Source organism: Armigeres subalbatus, chromosome 3 (genome assembly GCF_024139115.2).
Source record: "Armigeres subalbatus isolate Guangzhou_Male chromosome 3, GZ_Asu_2, whole genome shotgun sequence".
Lineage (NCBI taxonomy): Eukaryota > Metazoa > Arthropoda > Insecta > Diptera > Culicidae > Armigeres > Armigeres subalbatus.
This window is the reverse complement of record NC_085141.1, coordinates 58,528,942-58,554,430: the sequence shown is the minus strand read 5'-3', so window position 1 is coordinate 58,554,430 and position 25,489 is coordinate 58,528,942. Positions and strand designations below refer to the sequence as shown.

Sequence of the window (25,489 nt, the reverse complement as noted above, 5' to 3'; positions counted from 1 at the left end):
GCCATCTGTAGAACACCAAAATATGAAAACATATTTTTCAATTTATTAAAAACATAAAAATCATGAAGATAATATGTTATGCATCAAATAAAATGTAAATCTTTGCAGCCTATATGTAAATTCTTTACGTATCGCAGCGCAGCATAACTAATTTTAAAGTGGTTGGTACATACACTGCGGAATAGTCTACCACAACATCTCAGACCACAACATACAATCTAAACTAAATAAAATTTGATGGAGAAAAGTAGTTACTTAATTTGATAACATCTCGCGTTACATATGATCCGGTTATAAATCAAAGCCATGTGTTTTTTGATTTTCTAGCAAAAACGATTACTTTGTAATATTGATTTTTCATGCTATTTAAAACTCCGTTCTTGATATTTCTTAAGAAACACATTTATTGCTATTTTGAGTGGACATCTCATGAACATGAACCATTTGTATTATAGTGGTTTTTAAGTCCTTTGTTTGGCGCCCTTAACTATCATGTTATGCTTTGGTTTTTAGGACGTTCACTTTATATAGTTTAATTAGAAAATCTGACTTCTAATTATTTTAAAATGTTTATTCTTACTAGGTATTATACCGCATAGCAGGATTGCTCTGACAAACAAAGCTTTAAAAAATTGGATAATGTTACTAGCGTTGAGCAAATGGCTTAAAATCCAGACGTGTTGCCGATAATCCAAGTAAACAGCGCGATTTTTGTTTTAGCTGAAATTTTGTAGATTTCGAATGTGTTTTTAATTAATCTAATTTATAATTTCATAGAATTTACTGACTGTTATAATATAACCATTTACGTATGGCATTGACATGTTTTGGCAATGAAATAAGATTCTACTTCAATCAACGAATTGAACTAGACTTAGAAAACTTGGAACTAATTTTTGTCGGTTCTGCATTGTTGGCTTTTCGGGCCTAATCATATGTTGCTCGAGACATAGAATCGCTAAGTGTCATCATTTCAAATTTACAAAATGATTAATACTTTTGCTGAAACTGTAAAAGTGCTAACAAAACGTCTTCGATGCACCTTTCTTCGGGATACATAGCTTGTCACGATGATATTATCTACATACCAACATATAAAGATACACACAAATACTTTAGAGTAGGTCATTACACTTTTGACAACCTACGTAAGCTCGGCTCTGCTGATGAGCATATTCCACAAATCATATCAATATCACGTAAGCAAACTGCGGGAATCTTCCTCCAAGAAATGATCTCGAATTTTCAGACGGTTTTTGTTGGGTGGGTTGATGCGTATTTAAATTATAATCAAGCGCACGGGACGATAGAATGATGACAAATTCAAGGAAACACGTCAACACCGAAAACTGGTCTTTTTTCGCAGATGGGAACTTCCTAGAAGAGCACATCCTTTTTTAACCGATATTCTGGGAATAATCCATTTTTTTTTTGTGATTTTTTTTTTCAAGTAAAGTTGTTACTTACCACTTCTTGAGACATTTTTGTTTTTTTGTCGTGCGGAATAGTTAAAGATGAGGTTGTTCTTCAACACGTTTGCGTAAAGCAGGTAACACTTAGTAGTGATTTAGTAATACACACGGGCTGATTAGAAATCTACCAAAAATTCACTTCTCCAGGTTTTTACACTTAAAATATTCTAAAACATATGAAACATTCACAATTCGTATAAAGTAAATCTCCTTCGAAGCTTTGCTCGGTCTAGTTTGCACTTATGATAAGAACTTTTTAATCATTAACAACAAACATCAACATTTACTTTTGTGTTTTACTTTACGAAAACTTAACAATAACAACAAATTGCGCACGCCTGATGTCACCTCTGCTCCGCTGTCAAGAATCACGAAACAGAATTCCGACACATCGAAGCTTCAATACTCCAGGTGGGCGAGAAAACTTCTACGCAATCTTTGCTGGCAGCCTTTCCTCTGAGTTTTGCCACATAGAACAGGACTGATACTGCGTCCCCAAATCACTGGTCAATCCGAGAATTTGTCGGCACTGACAATCCGTTCAATTCGACAGCAATCTGGCTCTCAACGAGGTAACCCGAATCTGAACGCAGAAAATCTTTCACTGGAATTTTGCACTCAGGCCACGGTTTCCAAACTGCGACTGTTCTGCGTCTGGATCCAATGTTTTTCTCAACACAAAAACAAACTTCAGAAACGTAGTCCTCTCGATTTTCAAAAGAATACTGCACATAGGAAATTGCAAGCGGCCATCATCCGTTCTTTCTCGTAATGTTCGAAACAAATTAAAAAAATTACGATTCGCGTCGGTATACTAAAAAGACACTACACAACAGTTTAGTTTCACTACTGCAGCAGTCGCTGGAAGCAGAGAACACGCAATCTTCTTTACAACTCTCTTCTGCTGATGGATGGAGTCGCGGAGTAACTCCAATACCACCATACAACTGTCAAGATCATTACAATCATCGTTTTCACTTTTCACTCATGCATGATCAAACAAATTTGTCTGTTCAAATATTACGTAACGCGAAAAACGTCGTTTTGAAGAACAACCCCCCGCGTAACAAATGCTGTTTTTTGAAAGAAATCCTAATTTTGGTAGAATTTGATGAACGGTGCAATAAATTATTATGTATTCTATATTTCATGCATTTTAAAGTAACAAATATTTTTTGAAAAAAAAAATGGAATTTTTTATTCCTCTTGCTGATATTCTGCTTTACTAGTGCTTGGACGCATTCGCATACACAAACACGTCAGCATGTCATCGCCTAACTGCCGCATTTACTCCACCACATCGGAAAGCTTTAAGTTCAAGACAAAATTTTCAAAACGACTTATCTGCTTTTGTAAACAAAGATTCAAACGACGATTTGCCGAATCTGATAGGTCTCCTACGCAAACCAACACCATCAACAGGTAGCGGAATCCTTCACGTACCTATTGATGGTATTGGTTTGCGTGGGAGAGCTATCAGATTCGTCAAATCGTCGTTTGAATCTTTGTTTACAAAAGCAGATAAGTCGTTTTGAAAATTTTGTCTTGAGTTCATTCACAAACTAGTACACGTAGAACTTTACAATTTTCAATCCCCACCCACCCTCACGTAGCATTTTATTGTATTATGGTCCAATGCACCGAATGAACACAATGACGTTTGAGACGGGCGCTGTTTACTAAAAATGAACACTTGCATGAACTCGATGAATGAAAAAGTATTCATTCTTAGTAAACAGCGCCCGTCTCAAACGTCAATGATGAACTCGGTGCATTGGACCATACATATTAGGGGGAATGACGGCTTTGGCAGGTTTTGTTCTATTATTGTCAGGGGGGTTTTTGTCGACCAAATTTTAATGAAATTTGGCCACAATATTCTTTGATATGCAAAGAATGTTTATGCCAAATTTGTGCATAGTCAGTCATAAAAAAAACACCTGCCAATAATAGAACAAAACCTGCCAAAGCCGTCATTCCCCCTATAATAATAAATAATAAATCAATAAATTTTATTGACGATTAAAGGTTGCATGAAGAAGAAGAAGTCGAAGGATGATATCTGAAAAATATTGCACGGGGAAGCATACGGGAAGTTTTTTAAAACTCTTCTCAAAAATTCTAGGAGCAATTTAATTAAAAACGGTTAGCAGTACGGGGTTGGACTTTCCTTCTACTGCATAATTAACGCAATTTTTCGATTTCAAATTTTATTTTATGATATCATACTTGATATACAGTATAAGAAAAGTCCAACCCCGTACTGCTTTCCGTTTTTAATTAAATTGCTTCTAGAATTTTTGAGAAGAGTTTTTAAAAAAATTCCGTATACTTCCCCGTGCAATATTTTTCTAATATCATCCTTCGACTTCTTCTTCTTCATGCAACCTTTAATCGCCAATAGGCCGAAATGCTTTAGCCTAACAGTACCTTCCCACCTCTAAATGCGTTACGTAATTTGTGAATGACCCTTGTCAGCCTGCACTCATCGCACTCATGGACTTAACCACGAGCGTCTTCTTTTTCCACGATTCTTCTTCTTTTCGCTCGAAAAAATGACATCCGCTGCGGGCCAATGAACATTTGAGTGAATTCGGAGCTTTTAGTTCACCGGATGTTCACGTTGATGTTCATTTTTTGTAAACTTTGCCCTCAGATGAGGTTTTCTTCTTACTGGAAATCGACGCGTGACGTCATCGTGGTTTAGTCCATACGGAATAATAACACAATGACACCCGCAGATATCAGTAAACCCACACTATCGTAAACAATCATTGAACGCGTTTCAAGGCGAATTGCTGTCATTTTTGACAACCAATCACAGCCATCACGGCGAAACGAGGGGTAATTCGATGTGCTGTCACGATTTGGGTTGAATTATTTTAACGAAGGACTACATCCACTCACAAAAAACTCCGCATTATACAGTATACCCTCGCTGATCCGACAAATGTATGGCCGGACTATCGGGGTTCCTCTCGTTAATCCGACAGTCAAATCCATACAAATGAACCAAAACAAAATCACAGCACAAATTTGAAAACTGACAGCATAATGTGTTTAAATGGGTGTTGATACTTTTTAATCCGGAAAATTCCGAATTAGCGAGACCCGGACTAACGAGTCGTCGGATTAGCGAGGTCCGGATAAGCGGGGGGATACTGTATTCATGATTTTTGCAATGGGGGTAGCGAAATGGATTCCATAGTTTTGACACATATATTCCATGCACCCACATGCATTGCATGAGTGTTCACACATACTATCCATGTGGGTCATAGTATCCATGTGTGAATTTATATGCAATTAAGTATGTGCCGACACATGATATGCATATTTCAAAATACATGGATTTTTGCCATAAAGTATGTGTCGATTTTCCTGAGTGTCCTCATCCTCCGCAAGCTGATATGAGACATGCAGATTTACAGTCAGATGCCTTTATGGAAATTGTTGGAATATCAGGTAGTGTGCGACGCTTCGCTGTAGATCAAAGATGGATAAGAAGCGGGCGCCTGTTAGTTGTAGTTGCTCTTTGGTATAGATTAAGGAAGTTTGTTATGGATTATTGTATATACCTATTGTTGAATAAAGAGAACTGCAGCTGCTGGCAGAATTATCAGTCAGTATCCTGCCGTGGAGAGAGAGGGAACTCTAGTTTGTTATTCTTCGTGAGGGGGTTCCCTTGTTTGCCCAACAGGTTATGGGCCCAGGAACGATTCCCATTCTCCATCTTAGTGGGATGTTATTGCCGTCGACGTTATCGCAGTGGGATCATGGATCGGCCGCATAAGTCGCGTGGCGCAGTGGGATCATGGATCAGCCACGTAAGTCTTGGGTAGCGCCGGACGGAATTCATCAGGAGGTTGGAACGTTCGGTAGGATGAGCATCGAAAAATTCAGGAACTGGTCAACAGAGAGTGCTGTGCAAACGTCGGATAGAATCCATTTGTACGGGCAACGGATTGGGCCAGAAGGAATTGTTCGGCGAGGAGGAGCTCTGGACGGGAGGCTCGGTGTTAGAAGGAGCCAAGACCATGACCTGTACATAAAAAAATCTTGGACTCGGTATGGATTTCAATACAATGCCTTATGCCACCATTTTTCTTAAACGTTATCAGGGATTGAATTCAAAAGAGAATGAAAAAGTCTCTCACCTTTCAACTCTGTATACATATACATACGATATGAAACATACCGAGAGAGACTTTTTTCGCAGACTGTCACGATATACCACTGATTCGGAGACCTATAGACGAATCCAAGTAAAAATAAGAAGAAGACACACGACGGTGTTAACTTTGACAGATCCTACAGTACAGCATAGGAAGATCATTTTAAAATGCTTATTATAAATTCTAGATAAATTGTAATTAAAATCTGATTGATGTACGGAAAAAGTTCTGAATTACATGTTTGGAACCTTATCTCAATTTTTTGAATATTTTCCAAAAATGTGTCTATCATACAGTTCGGAACTTTTTCAGTATCATACATCAATCAGAATTTAATTACATTTTGTCTGGAATTCGTGTGTCTTCTTCTTATTTTTACTTGGATTCGTCTATAGGGCACTGCACGGACTGCTTTGTCTCTTTCTCGCTGCAAAAAAAATATATAGAAAACAACAAGGCCAGTAAACGTCTAAATTTATGAGGAACGAAAGGGAAAGAGATGTTTCCGTGCAGTGCCCTATACCCCATAATAAATTTCTTTTAATAAGCACCAAACGCGGGGATCATTGGTTTGGATGCAGGGATGCCAGACATACAGACAAGTTTGTATTTATATAGACATTTGGTGTTGCATACAGACATCATACAGATTACAGACATTATACAGACTTTTGATTGAAGTTACAGACTTTTACAGACATTTATTTCGAAAACTTTGGGCTTCCAAACAGAATCATGTTGGGCTTTTAAATGAAACTATTTTGGATTTCAAAGCAAATCCTGTTGAGATTTCGTTCGGAATTCTTTTTGAATTCCTAACAGAATCCTTTCAGGATTCCAAAAAGAATCTTTCTTTGCTTTATTTCGGAAGCCCAAAAAGATTCCTCTCAGACTTCTAAAATAATTCCATTCGAAAGCTTTAAATGATTTTGTTCGAAAGCCCAATATAATCCCGTTTGGAAGCCCAAAAGATGTTCGTTCGTTTGGATTTATGGACAGAATTATGTGCATAATTCAAGACAAAATTTTTCAAAACGACTTATCTGCTTTTGTAAACAAAGAATCAAACGACGATTTGACGAATCTGATAGCTCTCCCACGCAAACTAACACCATCAACAGGTAGCGGAAACCTTCACCTGCCTATTGATGGTGTTAGTTTGCGTGGGAGAGCTGTCAGATTCGTCAAATCGTCGTTTGAATCTTTGTTTACCAAAGCAGATAAAAGTTGTTTTGAAAATTTTGTCGGCGTAGCGCCAACTTAGAATTCGGTAGTCGGGACTTCCGAACCGAACATTCTTCCGAAGTTTTATCTGTCAAATTACTTGATGCGTTGTTTAGCGCACCTTTAGGCGAATCCAGCGCACTACTTCCATAGTTGTGAAAGTTGCCTGTATCTGGAGAAAAATCCAACTTCGGTATAAAAAGCGTTCTAACTTTGTTTCGGATAGAAAAAAATGTTCTGTAACTCGATATTTTCCCTTACTCGATGAAATTAAAAGTCCCTTGAATCTAGCATACTGCATTCCCACCGTAAGTCATTGGAGAAGCCCGGGTTAAAATGACAAACCCTGTCTTACCAAGGATCAAAGGACTACCAAAGATACATAAGCCATCAGGTACAGAGATACGAGAAATAGTTTCATCAGTGGGATCCCCTACACAAAACTTGGCCAAGTGGTTAGTCAAGGAGTTCCAGAGTATGCCGAAGCCGTTCCCCAGCAGATCAGTTGTAAACACCCAGGAGTTCACCAAGAGGATATTGGAATCAGGAAACATCGGAAAAGAGGACATCATGGTGGGGGGGGGGTTAAGAGTGCGCATCGGGTGGGGTAAGAGTACGCATTTATCCAATCATGTGCTATAAGTATATATTAACACAAATAAGAGTCAATAACATTTAATTGATGTTTAATGAACATATATTAAGGAATGTTTAAAGATTACGTAACTCGTAAAGGGGGAGGGGGTCTAAAAATGTGCACTTCCATGTGAAAAACCATTGTTTTTGTTATTATATACAAAAAACTACAGAGGTGCTTTGTTCGCTAAGTCTTTTCTAAGACCAAATTACTTCAACTTATCCTTAAAACTTGTGATAATTATCGATTTCTGTCCCTTTTTCTTAGTTGTGGATCTTTACGCTTTGGAAGTAGTCTTATTTCGGCCGGAGATACGGGTTTAACATCAAAACTTGAAGATTCACATGCGTACTCTTGCCCCACCCGTTCCTGTGTACTTTTACCCCACAGTCCGAAAATTTATTCAGGTAACGGTTTTGACTTCTTGGAAAACCAACCCGATTGGTGTTCTGCACCATAAAGTACTCTTACAATAGGTTATCGAAATGGTGTAATGTTTACCTGATTGAACTTATACATGGTAATAAAATTCTAGTTGCGGAAACACAATTATTTTTAGCAAAATGACCAAAAAAATATCCAACTCCATATCTCCCTTATTGTTTATTCAAATCGTTCACAATTACACAAGATAATAGATGGCCAGAATACCTGTCAAACTGATGCAGTGCTGCTATGTAGTTTATATTTTTTTATTACTTAAAAAAATCGAAAACATACTCTTACCCCACGCGCACTCTTGCCCCACTCTACTCTAAGTGAATAGTGACAATTGAACAATGAAAAGTGAGAAGTTAGAAGTGAGAGACTCGAAGTGAGGAGAGAAAAGTGAGAAGTGAAAAGTGGTAAGGAAAAAGCTAGATGTTAGAAGTGAAAAGTGGTAAGTGAGAAATGAGAAGTCAGAAGTGAGATAATAGAATGTATAAGTGAGAAGTGAAAACGGAAAAATGAGAAGTTGAAGCGAGAAGTGAGATATGTGAAGTGAGAAATGAATAGTGAGAAGTGAAAAGTGAATAGTTTAAAGTGAGCAGTGAGATATTTGAAGAAGTTAAAAATGAGAAGTGAGACGTGAGAATAGAGAAATGAGGAGTGAGAAGTGCGAAATGAGTAGTGAAAAAAAGGGAAAGTTAGATGTTAGAAGTAAAAGTAAGAAGTGAGTAATGAGAAGTCAGAAGTGAGATATAAGAAGGTACAAGTGAGAAGTATAAAGTGAAAAATGAGAAGTGAGAAGTAAGAAATGAGTGGTGAGAAGTGAGAAGTTAAAAGTGAGCAGCGAGAAATTCGAGATAAGAAATGAGTAGTGGGAAGTGAGAAGTTAGAAGTGCGACATTTGTAGTGCGAAGTAGTAGTGAAAAGTGAGATGGACGAAGTGAGAAATGAATAGTGAGAAATGAGAAGTGAATAGTGGGGAGTGGGAGGATAGAAGTATGAAGTGAGTAGTGGGAAATGAGGTGTGAGAAGGGAGTTGTGAGAATAGACCAGTAAGAAGTAAAAACTGAGAGAGGAACGAGAAGTGAGAAACGGTTTTTTCTGTTTCTTTCTTTTTTATCATCTTCCTTCTTCTTTATGTCTTATGTCCCTCCACTCACTTCTCACTATTCAATATCTCACTGCACTTCTCACTACCCAATTATCATCTCTCATTGCTCACCCCTTGCTTCTGTTTATCTAACTACTCATATCATACTATCCTCACTTTGCAACTATTACATCTCACTTCTCACTCCTCACTTCCCCCTACTCACATGTTACTGCATACATCACACCACTACTTAATACTCACTTCCGTTTCTCAGTACTCACTTCTCAGTACTCTGTACTCATTTCGAACATCCTATTTCTCATTTCTCAGTTCTCGCTGTTTACTATTCACTCTGAACATGTCACTTCTCACTTCACTTTATAATCTAATCTAATCTAATCTCATACTTGCGTTGCCAATACTTGAAAGCATCCTGGAAAATGACGGTTTCTGAATTCCGTCATTTTTCTTTTCATATGGCCAGGCCAACTACGCAGTATGTACCGCAGAGATGACTCCTAGATATTGAGCGACTTCAGGAATACCTAAAGTCACTAAATAGCTTGGAATCGAGGGGAAAGGAAGAAAGCGTGGACCTCCCGTACCAAACGCTTCCAATAATATAGATACCTAATATATAATAAAAATCGTGTGCGTATTTATGTATGATGTAAATCAGTTTGTTTATGTGCGTATATATGTATGTGTGTATATGAGTGTGTATGTGGGTTTATATGTGTAGTGAATGTGTGTGTGTGCTTTTGTGTGGGTGCGTGCGTATTTAAATAAATTTACAGTTTATCAAAACCTTATTTCTGCTCAATAATTCTTACGCTGAACCAAGAGCCAACACGCACTGAACTAATTAACTTTATTAACGGCCGCGCAATGCAAATCACAAAATTTCGGCAAATCGCGCGATCGTTCTGCTGTCCGAAACAAGAGCCAACACGCACTGAACTAATTAACTTTATTAACGGCCGCGTAATGCAGAACACAAAATTTCGGCAAATCGCGCGATCGTTCTGCTGTCCGAAAAAAAAACCAACACGCACTGAACTAATTAACTTTATTACCGGCCGCGCAATGCAAATCACAAAATTTCGACAAATCGCGCGATCGTTCTGCCGTCCGAAACAAGAGCCAACACGCACTGAACTCACTTCTCACTTCACTTTATAAGGAAACAAATTTAAACTATTCGGCCAAATATAAATGTGCTCCCTATCTCGATACCTCCCTAACTCGATGGTCCCTTCAATATCGAGTAAAGGCCAGTATCGACCTAAAAAGTAGAGAGGTTACGGAATTTTGTTCAATATTACCAAGAGGAATTTTGACAACTGATCTGCATGAAGCAAATTGTCACCTTTACTTACGGAATAATCAAGCAGAATATTTTTCCGAAAGTAAAGTGACAGCTCCCATTACTTTGCGTGGGAGTGCGTGGGAACCTTACAAATGCCAATTTTGTTTTTTTGTTCTTTTCATGTGGATACTGCTGTAAGAATTTTGTTTCGATTCTTTACTTTTCCGATTCAGTGAACGGAATTTAACATGTGATTGAGATATAAAAAGAAATTTCTTTTGAACACGATACCAACCTTAAGGGAGAGTTCACTGTATATATGCTCGGTGGGTGGTTTAATTACTGGGGGATGGTACTAGCACGTGGCTGTCTTTCTCGCCAATGACTGGATGACGGTAATGCCTTAAATGTTTTCAATACTGTAACCAACATTTTAGAAGCATTTTAAAATATATGTATGTACTTCCTATACTTCACCATCGAGTCACCATGTTTCCAAGATTTCACGCACACCTCCGCCTTCTCCATGTGCGGCTCCGTCATGACGCGTTCCGGAATAAAAACGAGAAGTTTCGACGATCCCGGTCCCGGACCGGTCCAGGCGCAATGAGCCCTGCTTTTCACGATGACGATGATTATGTTTTTGCTGTCAGTTGGTTCTGGGGGCTGTTAGTTTTGGGTTTGATGATGACGATTAGTAGGGTGGTGTGCGAGCTGATGGTGGCAGTGGTACGGTGAGGCCACCCGTTTTTCCTTTTTACGGCAGTTCGAGTCAAACAGTCAGCCACCGCAGTTTGGGCCGATCGCCGTTTATGTTTTGCTTGTGTCAGTGTACGTGAATTCCTGTCATCGAGGAATCCGGTGTGTTGAGCTCGTCGCGTAGATTTTTGCTAGTTTTAAATTTGAATCAATCAAGCAATTAACACATTAATTCGAGATTCGGGCGTGCGCGTATTTCTATATTGATTTATTGCTTGCTTTAGTGCTGAAACAGTGGATTATTCTAAAACAGTGATTAGAACCAGCGGCCAAAAAGAGCTCCTGTATTAGACCAAAAACAACTCCAGCAGAAAATCGATTCCATTGTGCTGCTGTCTGCTTGTGTAGCAAAAGTTCCTGCCAGCACCGTCGCCGATGATTTGCTGACAAACGCAGTCTTGCTGAGTTTACTGCCGTAGTGGGCTGGCGACAACAGTGTTTTATTTTCATTTTTTTGTGTTTTGTATTTGTTCGCCGGAAGCTGCTGCTAAAAGTGCGTAGAGCTGGAATTTGCACGTCCGCCGCAAGCAGCCATCAACACTGGACAGTCTCAGGAGAACGGGCAGCGGCAAAATGTCGACAGAGTCGGGAAAGACGGTGAGTGTTGGGTGCAGCTATAAATGGTTTGGGGCTTGATGGATGGGCCTGGCTTCCGTAGCTATATGGAGGCTTTGGCGAAATTGAACATGTTTAGTAAAACATAGTTGTGGGTGGTAACATGTTACATTTAACAAGAATTGGGGTCGGTTTGCCTTATCAAAATTTCTTTTATTTACCTAATCGTGTTAAAGAGTGAGTCATCGTAAGTGTCTGCATAGCTGTGTGTTCAGTTATGTAGCTTATAGTGAGCAAAAACGAGGAACTCGTTTGATTCTCGTGCTGCAGCAGACGGAATTTGTGATATGTTTATCTGCTTAGTATAAATACAATGTAGGGGAAGACGGGATGATATACACAGGCAAATTTTAAAATTGTGATAGGTACATAATATGTACCTATCACGATTTTAAAATTCGCCTATGTTTATTATATTATGATTTGAAACAACTCTCAAACATATTTGACCCATAACCATGATGAACAAACTCATTGAAGAAATAGGATTGTTATATAAAAACTTCTAATATTATCTTAGCAGTTCTTCTTCAACGGCTCTACATTCCAACTGAAACTTGGTCAGCTGCTTTCGATATTATTGTTCTATTAGCATTTTCACAGTTATTATTTGAAAGCTTTTTCATTTCAGCCATTCCACGACTATGTATCTTGTGTGGCAAATACAATGGATACACTAAAACCCTGCCCCGGGTGTCGATAATGTTTCCCACCCGAAAACATCTTAGGGGCCATCCACAAAGTACGTCACGCTCCTAGGGGGGAGGGGGGGTTCCGAGCAGCGTGACCACTCATATAAAAATTTTAGAGTTTTAATACAAAAAGTGTGACGAAGGGGGGAGGGGGGGTTGAAAATTGCCAATTTTTGCGTGACGTACTTTATGGATCTTCCCTTACGCTGAACGAGACTCGTACTTGCCATCTTCAGAATGAAAATCCTACGCCTTTGCTCGTAAGGCTCGTAACTACCCGTAACTAGAGATGCCTAGCAAAGTTGAAATTCGCATTTTTTTTTCGGGGTGAACCACTGCGTCCATTGCAAACTTTTTTTTTTAGTATGTCCGTATTCTTTGTTTTTCTTTTGCTATTGAAAAGCAACGGAGCAGTCGTTTTCTATGTACATATAGTTCTTATACTTGATGAGGCCGTTCTAGATTAAGGCCTGCTATTTAAACCCTTCGATAATAATCGGAGATACGAAATGAAAGCATGAGTTATTTGAATGAGATTTGAATTTCTAAATCAAAGCAATCGGCGTTCGAATAGTAGGCGCCCATTAGCACTCGAATATGAACTCGATTGACAAAACAAAACAAAGAAAGAGACGATTAGGTTGAATATTAGGTACATCATCTATATAACACTAGAGCTACTCGTTCTGTCAGAACATACTCGTGAGTACACAGCCCATGATAATTCAGATATTCGACGGATATCCTAAGGATATTCGCTCGGCCACGACAGTGGCTTACATACATCGACTCTGGAAGGCGCCCATTTTAATCAGTTTCGGTGCGAACAAAACAATGAGATAATACTGATTCATGCATCGGTACTAACGTTTTTTTCTTCTTCTGAGGTCTTAATACTTAATAATTGTTTACTCTCATTTTCACAGAGAGCTCAATCTGTCTGTATTTTCCAGTAAATCTATCATATTCGTTTTCACTTTATTCCATATTGATGAGGAGATTAATATTTCTAGATTCAAAATCAGCCTTAGATAGATTGAGATGTGTTTTTATAATTTGCTTCATTGACTTAATCGAAAAGGAAATACGAATGAAATAGATGGGTCTCTTAAAAGCATTGTTATTGTCTTTATTAACAAGGTTTTCGGCCTTTGGTCAGCTTCTTAAAAGCAAATTGGAAATTGTTTCATGCTCTTCCGACCATCACTCATAAGATTCAACAAGAATCATAAGAACTAGAGTACCGTGTGATAGATTGTACTTCCTTAAACACCGCTTAAAAGTGTCTACCTAGCGTTACGAAAGACTTATCGAAGCGTAGCTTTGGTACATACATTTTATATTAACATCTTCGTGGCGTCATCCAAGGTAGGATGATGGGATTTCCAGCATCAAAATCTGCCAATCGACACGCACCAACCATCCGTATCTATGTACCTAATACGGCGACACATTTGTGCATATTGCAGCTGCTCAATGTCTTGTGGCTCCCTTACGTCTTCAGATACTTGTATGGCTCTAGTTTCTGTTTCAACGCTCATGAGAATGTCGTTAATCCCAAAAACGACTATTGAAAATCAATTTTTCGATCTATCGACCTGCAGCCGAATTCCGGTCAAAAAATCTCTTGTAAGAAAAGAGATTCTCGAAGAGATTTTCAAAATTTCAACATTTGGTGGGAGAAATTCGATAAGAGATTTTTCTGGGATGAAATTTTACGGTATAATTGAGTCTTCTCTTCCCATAATGAGTGCCAAATAATGTGGAAAATGTTCTCGGTTCCCTGGGCATGCATCCATTACACTTAATTGCCATTTGAGATACATACTCATGCCATGACAAGCATAGAAAAGTTTTCAATAAATAACTGTGGAAATGCTAATAGAACGCTAAGTTTATAATCAGGCCAAGTTCCAGATGGAATGTAGAGCCATTGAGAAAGAAGAAGAATCGTGTTTGATTGATTATTTCTAGACCATCATTTGAAAAGGGCGTAACAGCCAAAATTTATTCCTTCTGATTTTTCGCCCACACATACAGCTATATATGTAGGCGAAGAATCAGAAGGAATAAATTTTGGCTGTTACGCCCTTTTCAAATGTGGGTCTAGATTTGATTAAATTTTTTCAAGGCAAACATTCCAAAACATCCGATTTTTTTAAATATCATGATACATATGTGCACAATCAACTATCATAATAAAAATACGCAGATTTCAAAAGCTAAAGCTAAGCTAAAGCTAAGCTAAAGCTAAGCTAAAGCTAAGCTAAAGCTAAGCTAAAGCTAAGCTAAAGCTAAGCTAAAGCTAAGCTAAAGCTAAGCTAGCTAAGCTAAAGCTAAGCTAAAGCTAAAGCTAAGCTAGCTAAAAGGGGGCTGGAGCTAAAGCTAAGCTAAAGCTGGCTAAGCTAGCTAAAATAAGTGGGGAGTGGAGGCTGGGGTGAGTGGGGAGTGGTGGGTGAGGTGAACAGAGCTGGGGAGCTGGGGTGAGGCTGGGAGCTGCTGGTGGGCTGGGTGGGGCTGGGAACAGGTGGAACAGGTGGAGTGGGAACAGGAACAGGGCTGGGTGGGGTGGAACAGGGGCTGGGAACAGGGGTGAACAGGGTGGGGAGCTGGAGCTGGGAACAGGTGGGGTGGAACAGAACAGGAACAGGAGGAACAGGGGTGGGGCTGGAACAGGGGTGGGAACAGAACAGGGTGGGTGGGAACAGGGAACAGGAACAGGGCTGGGCTGGGGAACAGGGGTGGTGGAGTGGGTGGGAACAGGGGTGGAACAGGAACAGGTGGCTGGGGTGGGGTGGGTGGGAACAGGGTGGGGAACAGGGAACAGTGGGGTGAACAGGAACAGGTGGGGAACAGTGGGGTGGAACAGGTGGGGCTGGGGTGGAACAGGGCTGGGGTGGGGTGGGGTGGACAGTGGGTGGAACAGGGTGGTGGAGGGCTGAGTGGGCTGGAACAGGAACAGGTGGAACTGGGGCTGAGGTGGGGCTGGTGAACAGGCTGAGACAGGGTGAGGCTGGGGCTGGGCTGGGAGGCTGGGGCTGGAGTGGAGTGAGGCTGGGGTGAGGCTGGGAGCTGGTGGGCAGGGAACAGGCTGGGGCTGGGTGGGAACAGGAACAGGCTGGTGGGAACAGGGCTGGGGTGGGAGCTGAGGCTGGGAACAGGGGCTGGGGGCTGGGCTGGGTGGGAACAGGGCTGGGAACAGGGGTGGGTGGGGTGGAACAGGAACAGGAACAGGTGGGAACAGGGGTGGGGTGGGAACAGGGTGGGAACAGGGAACAGGGGTGGAACAGGTGGGGCTGGGAACAGGAACAGGTGGGGGTGAGAACAGGTGGGCTGGAACAGGGGGAACAGGTGGGGCTGGGGTGGGTGGTGGGGTGGGAACAGGGGCTGGGGTGGAACAGGCTGGGAACAGGGGTGGAACTGGGGTGGGGCTGGAGTGGGGTGAACAGGTGGGGCTGGGGTAACTGGAGTGGGGCTAAGCTAACTAGCTGGGAGCTGCTAAAAGCTAAGCTAACTAAGCTGGCTAAGCTAAGCTAAGCTAGCTAAGCTAAAGCTAAGCTAAAGCTAAGCTAAAGCTAAGCTAAAAGCTAAGCTAAAGCTAAGCTAAAGCTAAGCTAAAGCTAAGCTAAAGCTAGCTAAAAGCTAAGCTAAAAGCTAAGCTAAAGCTAAGCTAAAGCTAAGCTAAAAGCTAAGCTAAAAGCTAGCTAAGCTAAGCTAAGCTAAAGCTAAGCTAAAGCTAAGCTAAAGCTAAGCTAAAGCTAGCTAAAGCTAAGCTAAAGCTAAGCTAAAGCTAAGCTAAAGCTAGCTAAAGCTAGCTAAAGCTAAGCTAAAAGCTAAGCTAAAGCTAAGCTAAAGCTAAGCTAAGCTAAGCAGACAACTGGCTTAACAACAACAACAACAACTTTTTAATCTGATGTTGTTATCTGAAAAACCCACATTTGAAAGGCGTAACAGCCAAAATTTATTCTTCGCCTGAACCGACAGACGCCAAGCGATTATGTTTTGTACTGTGAAGAAAATTTCGTCTTGGGTCAAATTTATTTTGTTACTCTTTTTAACAAGACGTATTTTGGATCATTAACAGCTCATAATCAAATCCCGATAAAAATGGCGCGCGCGCGCCGGAAAGCAGCTTTCCTGTATCTAATGAATTGATCCCATTGGCTCCGCCCCTTCGTTAATCGTTATGAGTGTACATCATATTTACACCCATATCTGATCACAAAGGGGCGGGGCTATCGGGCTTACTTTATTGAATACAAGAAAGCTGTTGAATTTTTGATCGGGATTCCGCAGAGAGCGGTCGAACAAGAATTCACGCAGAACGAACCCAGTGGATCGGCACAGCAGCACGAAGGAGCTTGTATCAGTTTTAATGGAAAACTATCGCATTGGTGGTGGTGTCTGTACGGATCCCGCGCCACCAGTGGCGATGCTGAAAATTTATTCCCAATGGTGGCGTCTTAGCGAAAAGTTATCGAGTGGCCTTCGGACAATAGCAGCACGAAGTGAAATTTCAACGCAAGGTTCCGACAAGCGTTTGGTTGCAGCGATCTGCTACCAAAGGGAAAGCTGAATTTACCTTTTGTATAAAATGGTGGCCCGGAAAAATCGATTTCATTTGCAATAACTAACAGAAACAAAACCAAATAATCTTGCCAGAAAATTTCAATTTCCGTCGGCGACAGCTAAATCGATTAAATGGAAAATTTCGTTTAGCTGTTTTAGTGTTTGAAATGGCGCATTATTAAAAATAAAGGATCTTTTCAAAATCGTTATTGTCTTTTAAGCGGATAAATTCGAAAACTTAAGCCGAATAGTCCGGTGTTGAACTTAATCTAGAATTAAAAAAACACCTTAATAAAGCTTAAAAAAAGCCGAGTAGTCTGATGCTTCTCCGGCTTCCAGCTACTCCACACCATTCGACTGTATTGTCAGTGCTCCTGCATCGGGAACAAGCATTCTATCATCATTTACCGCAACTTTGGATTCGGGACACCCTGTAGCAAGTACTAAGGACGTCCCTGAGCCGCCCGACCCAGTCGTGCCATCCAATGCCACCCGCTATCGTCCCGGTCCTGTGGTCGGTGATTGTATACGGGACTTCCGATCTGCTTCACCAGGCGAGTATAACCACGTTGATGATCTGTCGTTGCTTGAAAATTCGCCGGTTTTCAGTTCGGTTTCAACTTCCATCATGGACACCGCTCCCACTAGGAGTCTACGAGTGTATAACCAAAGTACTAGAGGACTTTCTACCAAATTGGCCGACGTTTATCTGGCTGTGCTTGATGGCGAGTATGATGTTTATGTGTTCACCGAAACCTGGCTTGATGGGAGAATCAACTCACTCCAACTTTTCGGTGACAACTTCGTCGTTTATAGAGTGGACCGCAGTATATCTAATAGCTCTCGCGTGCGTGGTGGCGGTGTTCTAGTTGCTGTTTCCAATGAGCTTGTTTCCTGCCAGATCGCCGTCGGACAATTCAATTCAATTGAGACGGTCAACCAATCAACCAGGACTTGTCTGGTCTCTCTCTCAGCATGGATATACGTTTCCTGATCCGCTTTTGTCTACAAATACACCTGCTAGTCACCAACTAGTCGATGGAATTGCTTTTCTTGGACTCAGCCAAATCAACAGGATTTCCAACTTTCAATCAAACATGCTCGACTTGGTGTTTATCAATAATTATTCACTGCATAAATGCACTGTCCTTGAGGCTCCGGACGCCGTTGTGCCACTTGACAACTATCATCCTGCGTTGGATATATCAATTGACAACGGATTTAATCTACGTTTTACGTGACGACCGACTCAATTTTCGCAAAACCGATTTTCAACAGCTCCGACAATGCTTGTCCCGTATTGACTGGAATGTTTTAGACCGCCTGGACATCGAATCAGCTGTAGACCGCTTCAACTGTCTGCTACGTAACTGCGTTTCGGCCGCTGTACCGAAGCGAAAGCCTCCGAGGAAACCACCGTGGACTAATGCTCTATTATGCAACCTGAAAAGAGTGCGCGTTAGAGCTCTTCGCGCTTATACCTATCGACAGTGTGCCTCCACTAAACGGAACTTTAACATCGCCAGCAATGATTATCGGCGCTATAATAAACTTCGTTTACAAACATTATGTTCATCTCACGTAACAAAATCTTCGACGACACCCTAAGAAGTTTTGGTCTGTCGTGAATTCTAAAAGGAAGGAAACTGGACTGCCATCAAGTGTTTTTCTCGCAGCCTTTTCGCTAAACACTTCTCAAGTGTATTCTTGAGCTATTCGCCTTCTCAGGATGACACTGATAGAGCTGTGAGTGGAGTACCTAGCAATGTAGTGGATGTGGATGTCTTTGATATAGACGTTCAAATGGTTCTGTCAGCGATACGTCAGACCAAATCATCCTTTTCTCTTGGACCTAGCGTTCTTCCATCGGCCGTGTTGAAGAAATGCTCTGATATTCTAGCTGTTCCACTTTGTCTACTATTCAACCCATCACTACAGCAGAGTAAATTTCCTGCCCAGTGGAAATGCTCTACTATGTTCCCAGTTTTCAACAAAGGCGACAAACGTGATGTGCGAAACTACCGTGGCATTACATCACTCGGAGTGGAGTCGAAAGTGTTCGAGTCGCTGATGAACGATAGAATGTTCGCTTCCTGCAAAAATCACATCAGCCCCTATCAGCATGGTTTCTTTCCCGGCCGCTCTGTGGAAACGAATCTTACCAGTTTGACTTCGTTTTGCATGGAGAACATGTGTAAAAAATTCCAAATAGCTAGATGCCGTTATATCGATCTAAAATCTGCCTTCGACAAAGTTAGTCATGACTTGCTACTTGCAAAACTAGAAGAAATAGGCTGTTCTTTTGCTTTATGCACCTGGCTCAGATCATATCTGGTTGGACGCCAAATGTCGGTCAGTATTGGAAACAATTCGTCCGACTGTTTCTCGAACCTTTCTGGAGTTCCACAAGTGCTACCTACCTTGGACCATTGCTATTCTCGCTTTTCATAAACGATGTAACCCTTATACTGCAACGTGGAGGTATGCTGCTGTTTGCCGATGATGTTAAAATGTATGTAGTTGTCCGAGACCTCACTGACTGCTATGAGCTACAGAACCTTTTCGAAATCTTTCATGATTGACGTACTCGGAATATGATGGTTCTGAGCATTCCGAAGTGCTGTGTCATAAGACGAACGACTAATTTCATCCAGTTTGACTACAGTATTGCTGGTTCTCAACTTCAACGGGTTGATCATGTTAAAAAGTTGTTTTGTTTGAGTTTTATGATCCGTTGTGTTTCAAAGCACTGTACTGCTCTCTGGTACACTCAATACTAGAGTTTGCATCTGCTGTTTGGAATCCCTACCAGGCTGTATTGAGTGACCGGCTCGAAGCTGTCCAAAGAAGATTTTGTCAGATATGCTTTGCGCTACCTTCCATGGAATGACCCGTTGAACTTGCCTGCTTACGCCGATCGCTGTCGTCTACTCGGGTTGGATACTCTAGCCAAGCGGAGGAATGTGGCTCAGTGTGTTTTCATTGCCAAGCTTTTATCATCTGAATACGATGCTCCTGAGTTGCTGTCGAGGATCAGTTTATACGCACCTGTCCGGACGCTTCGAGCGCGAGTGCTGCTACACGAGGAGCCACAAGTTACAAACTATGCTGCATAGAGGTGTGCGCCGCCGCGCCACGCCGCCGCCGCCGGCAGTTTTTGGCACGCCGCCGCCGCCGACATTTTTGCATCGGCGCGCCGCCGTTTAAAAATTGTCACGCCGCTTATCTATAATTTTCCACGCCGATACAAATTTGAAGATGTCCGCAGAATTTTGGAAGTGGAAGTGGAAATTCTGAACATTCAATGGATTTCCTGTATAATTTCCTGATCCATCAAGTTGAAACACCAGAGATTTTTCCGTGAAGATACCAATGATTTCCATGTAAATCCCATACAATTTCTACTTGAATTTTTGAAAATCACTCCGTAAAAACTAAGAAAAACTTTGTGTGTAAATTGCGAAGGATTTCTCTTTGAAATCCAAAGAATTTACCATTGAAATTAATTTTTGAATGGAAAAGAGGCGTTCAGCAGAAAGCCATATGGAATGAGATCACAAGGCTGAAAGTTGTTTCGCCGAATATGTCGTTTAACCGAAAAGACTATTTGGTAGAAGCCTATCCGAGCAAAGATTGAGAGCAAATCGATAACTTGTTTCAATGTTGTGAAATAATGGATTATTATTACTTAACTTGATATCTTTTTGGTCGTTTTAACGGTTGAGTAACAAAACGTATAGCAGAAAAGTCTTACTGTGACATCAAATCGAAAGCTATTCCTGCTGTCATTGAGAGCAAATAGAAAACTAATTTTGATATTGGTTTCCGATAACAAAACAAGTACACAGTTTGATGTCATATCATGCAGTTTAGTAATCTACAGCAAAATTAGATCAAAATATGTAATCAATCATGATTATTCATATTTGAAAACAAATTATGAATCAATTTTAAGTCAAAATCAAAATATGTTTTATATATGCACTCATTACATTTTCAGACTTTGCTAGGGTATCTAGCATAGAATGTCATTTGGTCGGATAGTTTCTTTGGCTGAAAGAAATGGTTAGATGAATAGCTTAATAGGCCGAAATAGTCATTTGGTCGAAAGGGCCATTTGACCGAAATGAACATTCGATCGAAAGTTCGGCTGAATCGGTCATTTTGGATATTTTCAACACATTAACGGGAGAATCTTTTGAATTTCGTCAGAAAATTCTTCAAGTTTTTCAAGAATATTCATTTGGAAATTATTTTCAGAGTTTTCACGGGAAGTTGTTCAAAATTTCCTTAGGAAAATATTCAGAATATGCACGGAAAGTTCTGTTGAGAATTTTTCGAAATTTACACTTCCTCAATCTAGATCATTTAAGATGGTTAGTTTTTTTATTCTTTATTAGATTGCTTTTTTCGCACGGAGAAGTTCATCACTAGACGGCTAGATTGGCAAAGCCAACTTTAAAACAGATTTTTTTTGCAATATCCGCGGGAGACTGTAGAATTTTCACGAGAAAAACTCCGGCATTTCCAATTCTTCAAAGTTTCTGCAGAAGATGGTTCAAAATGTAGATTTCAACGAAAAATTCTTTGGAAAATTGCTCGGAATTTTCAAGAAATGTTTTTGGATTACTTCAAAGCATTCTTTCTATTTTCGATAAGAAATTCTTGGGAAATTCCATTGACGGAAGGCGACAGACGGGTAATTTGGCACAGAAAGCCGTTTGTCCTAACAGGTCGTCTGGCCGAAAGCATCGTTGGCCGAAAATGCTGTTTGGCCGAAAAGGTTTTTGACGGAATGGGCCATTCAGCGGAAAATGTCATTTGACCATTGAACAAAATTTCGTAGCCTCTCTACTTTTAAGTCGATACTGGCTTTTAGGTCAAAAGTAATCTAGCCGAGTACCATTAGCAGAACTAAGCGTTTAACGGTAACTGTTATCTGGTCGAAACAGGTTTGACAGAAAATGTAGTTGAGTCGTAAGCGACGTACAGGAACATTTGGCCGGATTTTGACCGTAACAGTTTGTCCTAACAGGCTGAAAAAGTCGTTTGACTGAATACCCAACAAACAATTAGGGCTGAATAAGCTAGTTTTTTATTGTAGAAGACCATTTTTGATTGAATAAGTGCTCTATCAGCTCACAATGTTTATTACAAAAAATGCCGGTTGATTGTCATTTGGGAAAAAGAGCCATTTGGCCCAAAAATGTCCTGTCTGCAAGACAACCTTCTTCAAAAAGTGTCGTTCGACGGAATTGAATAAAAAAACAAGTTCGGCCGAATAGGTCATTTGACAGAAATTGCCATTTGGCCGGAAGGGTATTTTGCAGAAAGGATATTTTCGTGTCAAATGACCATTCCTACCACACGGCATTTTCGGTCTAATGATTTATTTGGTTAAAAGATGTTTTCGGCCTAATTACCAGTTCGGCCGAATTTTCCTTTTGGCTGTATGTCGTTTTCGGCCAAACTACATTTTCTGCCAAACCATTTTCGACATGATAATAGTTGCGGATAAACGTTAAGTTCAGCTTAATAGGATTTGATTAGATGACCTATTCGGCCAAACGACCTGTTAGGGTAAACGATTTTTTCGGCCAAATTATCAGTTCGGCCGCTTGACGCTTTCGGCCAACTGAATTTCCCAAGAATGTCTTATGGACAATACACTAGTCGTTCGATAACTGCAACATGTTTTCGTTTTAGTTAGCGAATGCAGTTCTAAACGTTCTAAACGTCCAACTATTGTCACGTCCGACAACTTCAGATGCAATATAAGTGCATTTGATTGTTCAGCGCAATGCAGCTATCATCGAATTTAAAATCGTTTCGAAGTTTAGCGGTCCGATAACTACAAAACTGATGTAACTATTAAATTTCAGTTAGAAAGCATTGCAGTTGAAAAAGTTTCAGTTGTCAAACATCTATTGTACAAAGAATTTCCTAAAATTCCCTAAAAATTCCGAACAATTTTCCGTTTAAATGCAAAGATTTTTCATATTAAAATCTAAATTTTGAACAATCATTTGCGGAAATTCTATTAAAGTTCCCGTCAAATTCCGGGGACTAATTATTTTAGTCTGAGCAAGCCAACGTTAAAACACCCATTCTATCAGTCGCACTTTCCTACAATTATGAAGTAAATTTCGAAGAATACTCAACAGAAACTCGACAAGAACTTTCCGTGTATATTCCGAGGATTTTCCTGTAGAAATTTAGAACAATTTCTCGTGAAAATTATGACGAGTTTCTCATGACGATTTTTTTGCTGAAAGCTTCTCTTGGTAATACTATATATAATAGCCCTGTTTGTCTGTCCGGTGACTAGCCAACCAGACGCAGCACGCGGGGAAATTTTCACAAAAGAAATAAAATATTTGACACTTCAATACCTTTTTACTATCAGCTGCATAAAACAAAACCAGTGACAACATTAGACAACCAGACACAGCATTTGATGAAAAAAAATCACAGTCAACAGACGTTGAAAATTTTGATTTTTTTAATGAATAAATTAGTGAACCGTTGATATTAACGAAAAAAAAAACACTTGCCACGGGCGCTACTGCGTCCACAAATAAACTAGTTCCATAGATTTGTCTTAACTTCAGAGTAGTTCCCGAGGAAAATTACAATTAACTGCATATTATTCGGCAACTCGAAAACCTTTTTTTTGTTGAATATCTTGGCTGTGCATATGCACAGCACATGTTTCAAAATGGACAAATTGATATGAAATTTGCGAAAAAGAATCCACGTGTCTTGGAGGGACTGGAACTCTCAACCTCCTACTCTCTAGATAGGCGTGATAACCCCTACACAACAAGACCCCTTAAAGGTCACATTTGCGGAAAAGCCATCAGAGTACAAACCTCCATCGCGGTTAGTTTTTTTTTGCAAATTGAATATCTTTCGGATGCTTGATTTGTCCTAAATAATTTCCAAATAAATATTTAGGAAAAAGGCAAAAAAATTAAGGGACGTGATAAAAAAAACGCCACGCCGATGCACGCCGCCGCCGCCGCCGGCTAAAATGGCTATCGGCGTGACGCCGAAAACGCCGCCGCCGCCGACCAAAATTCTGACAAACGCCGCCGCCGATGAATATTGGACCGGCGCACACCTCTATGCAAACAGTTCCATTGTCGCCATGATCCATCGCTTCAACGAAGTGTCCGATGAATTTGATTTCAACATCTCTACATCCAGATTTCGCTGCAGCTTGCTGGGCCGTCTTTAATGTTCTTATTGTTTGACCACCATTAGATTTAAGAATTTCATGTAGACAACACAGTCCGATGAATAAAACGAATACAAATCAAGTCCTGAAAAGGACTGTGTGTAATTAATTCTTTAAGTTCCTCTCACTTTGCCACCGGCGCCATAGAAAAAAAAAACACGTACTCCTCCTTCACGGCCGGAAACCAAGCCAAGGATGGTGTCTTCTAGGATTGTTATGGAGCCAGTCGAGTGGCTTCAGTGGCGATGTGGCCGATGAGTCGTGTTAATCCCTTTTTCACGGTTGGAGACTCAAAGTCCATTCAAGTGGGAGCTACTATTCGGTTTTTTGATTCAGTTGACCTTCGAGCCGGTTTGCTCAATGCTAAAAAAGAGACACAACTTATAATGGCAAATACCTTCCATTTCGTTTAGCTACGTAGTCTCACGTCACCGCGTCACTGCGTACAACCCGATTGGGCTGCACTTTTGAGTTTTCAAAAGAGATATCTCCACTTATTTGACGTGTATACAGCTTCGGCCAGTGGTTCCCAACCTTATCTTTTATCATTCTGATATTTCTTTTTTCAGTAGTAATAATTAATTTAGTACGATTTTTGCACTTTGATGTTGCGAAATTACGCAGCTGATAAAGCGAATTTCAAATGTTTAATCTTTTTCTTGCTTTGCTCTTTATCTGGAGATGCGTTGAAATCCACTTTCGCAAAGTTATGTAGAAGCATTAGATTAGTATTAGATTATTGAAATCTTTGAAAGCTTGAAAAGTGATTTTGGGATACGCTTCAAATAATGCATATCAAAACCGGCTCAATTTTTTAACCGAATTCACGATACAATAAATCATTCTCAATTTTATGTAAAAGAAACGAAAACGAATTGTGAGCTAATGAAGCATCTTCTCAGCTCAGGAAAATGTCGAACTATTGCTACATTGGGTCAAGATAAGCCCTGAGTTCCAATTTAAGATCCGCGTCTATGTTGATTCTTCCCCAATCAAACTGCACAGTTTATTAAACATTGTAATATTTCCGACATTAACTTTGCGTCAACAGTTTTTCAGAATTCCCGCGAATGCTTGCATATTGTCTATGAATCGAATCAGATTGGTTTGCATTGCCAGTAACTGCAAGTTTAGTTGAACAAAAATGTTTGACAGTTATGCGAGACATTTCTGCCATCCTTCTCCATTGAGGTTGGCAAGCAAATTATTCCTTCCGAAATTTAGAAGAAAATTTCCCCTCAATTTTATATCCCTAAATTCAAAAACGCGATAAGA

General features: G+C 40.3%; 2 protein-coding genes across 2 annotated transcripts in view; one reads left to right on the top strand and one right to left on the bottom strand.

The window, feature by feature from the left end:
* The window catches only part of LOC134223775 (tyrosine-protein phosphatase non-receptor type 9), a 149,359-nt gene extending 147,005 nt beyond the window's left edge, over positions 1-2,354 (bottom strand). Inside the window, exon 1 of the mRNA XM_062702966.1 lies at positions 1,468-2,354. Within this exon, the coding sequence (XP_062558950.1) occupies positions 1,468-1,482 (15 nt within the window). The 5' untranslated portion in view covers positions 1,483-2,354. The remainder of the gene's footprint in view (positions 1-1,467) is intronic.
* Positions 2,355-11,090: 8,736 nt separating this feature from the next.
* LOC134226486 (septin-1) overlaps positions 11,091-25,489 on the top strand; it is a 32,040-nt gene continuing 17,641 nt past the window's right edge. The window contains exon 1 of the mRNA XM_062707294.1: positions 11,091-11,695. Within this exon, the coding sequence (XP_062563278.1) occupies positions 11,672-11,695 (24 nt within the window). The 5' untranslated portion in view covers positions 11,091-11,671. The remainder of the gene's footprint in view (positions 11,696-25,489) is intronic.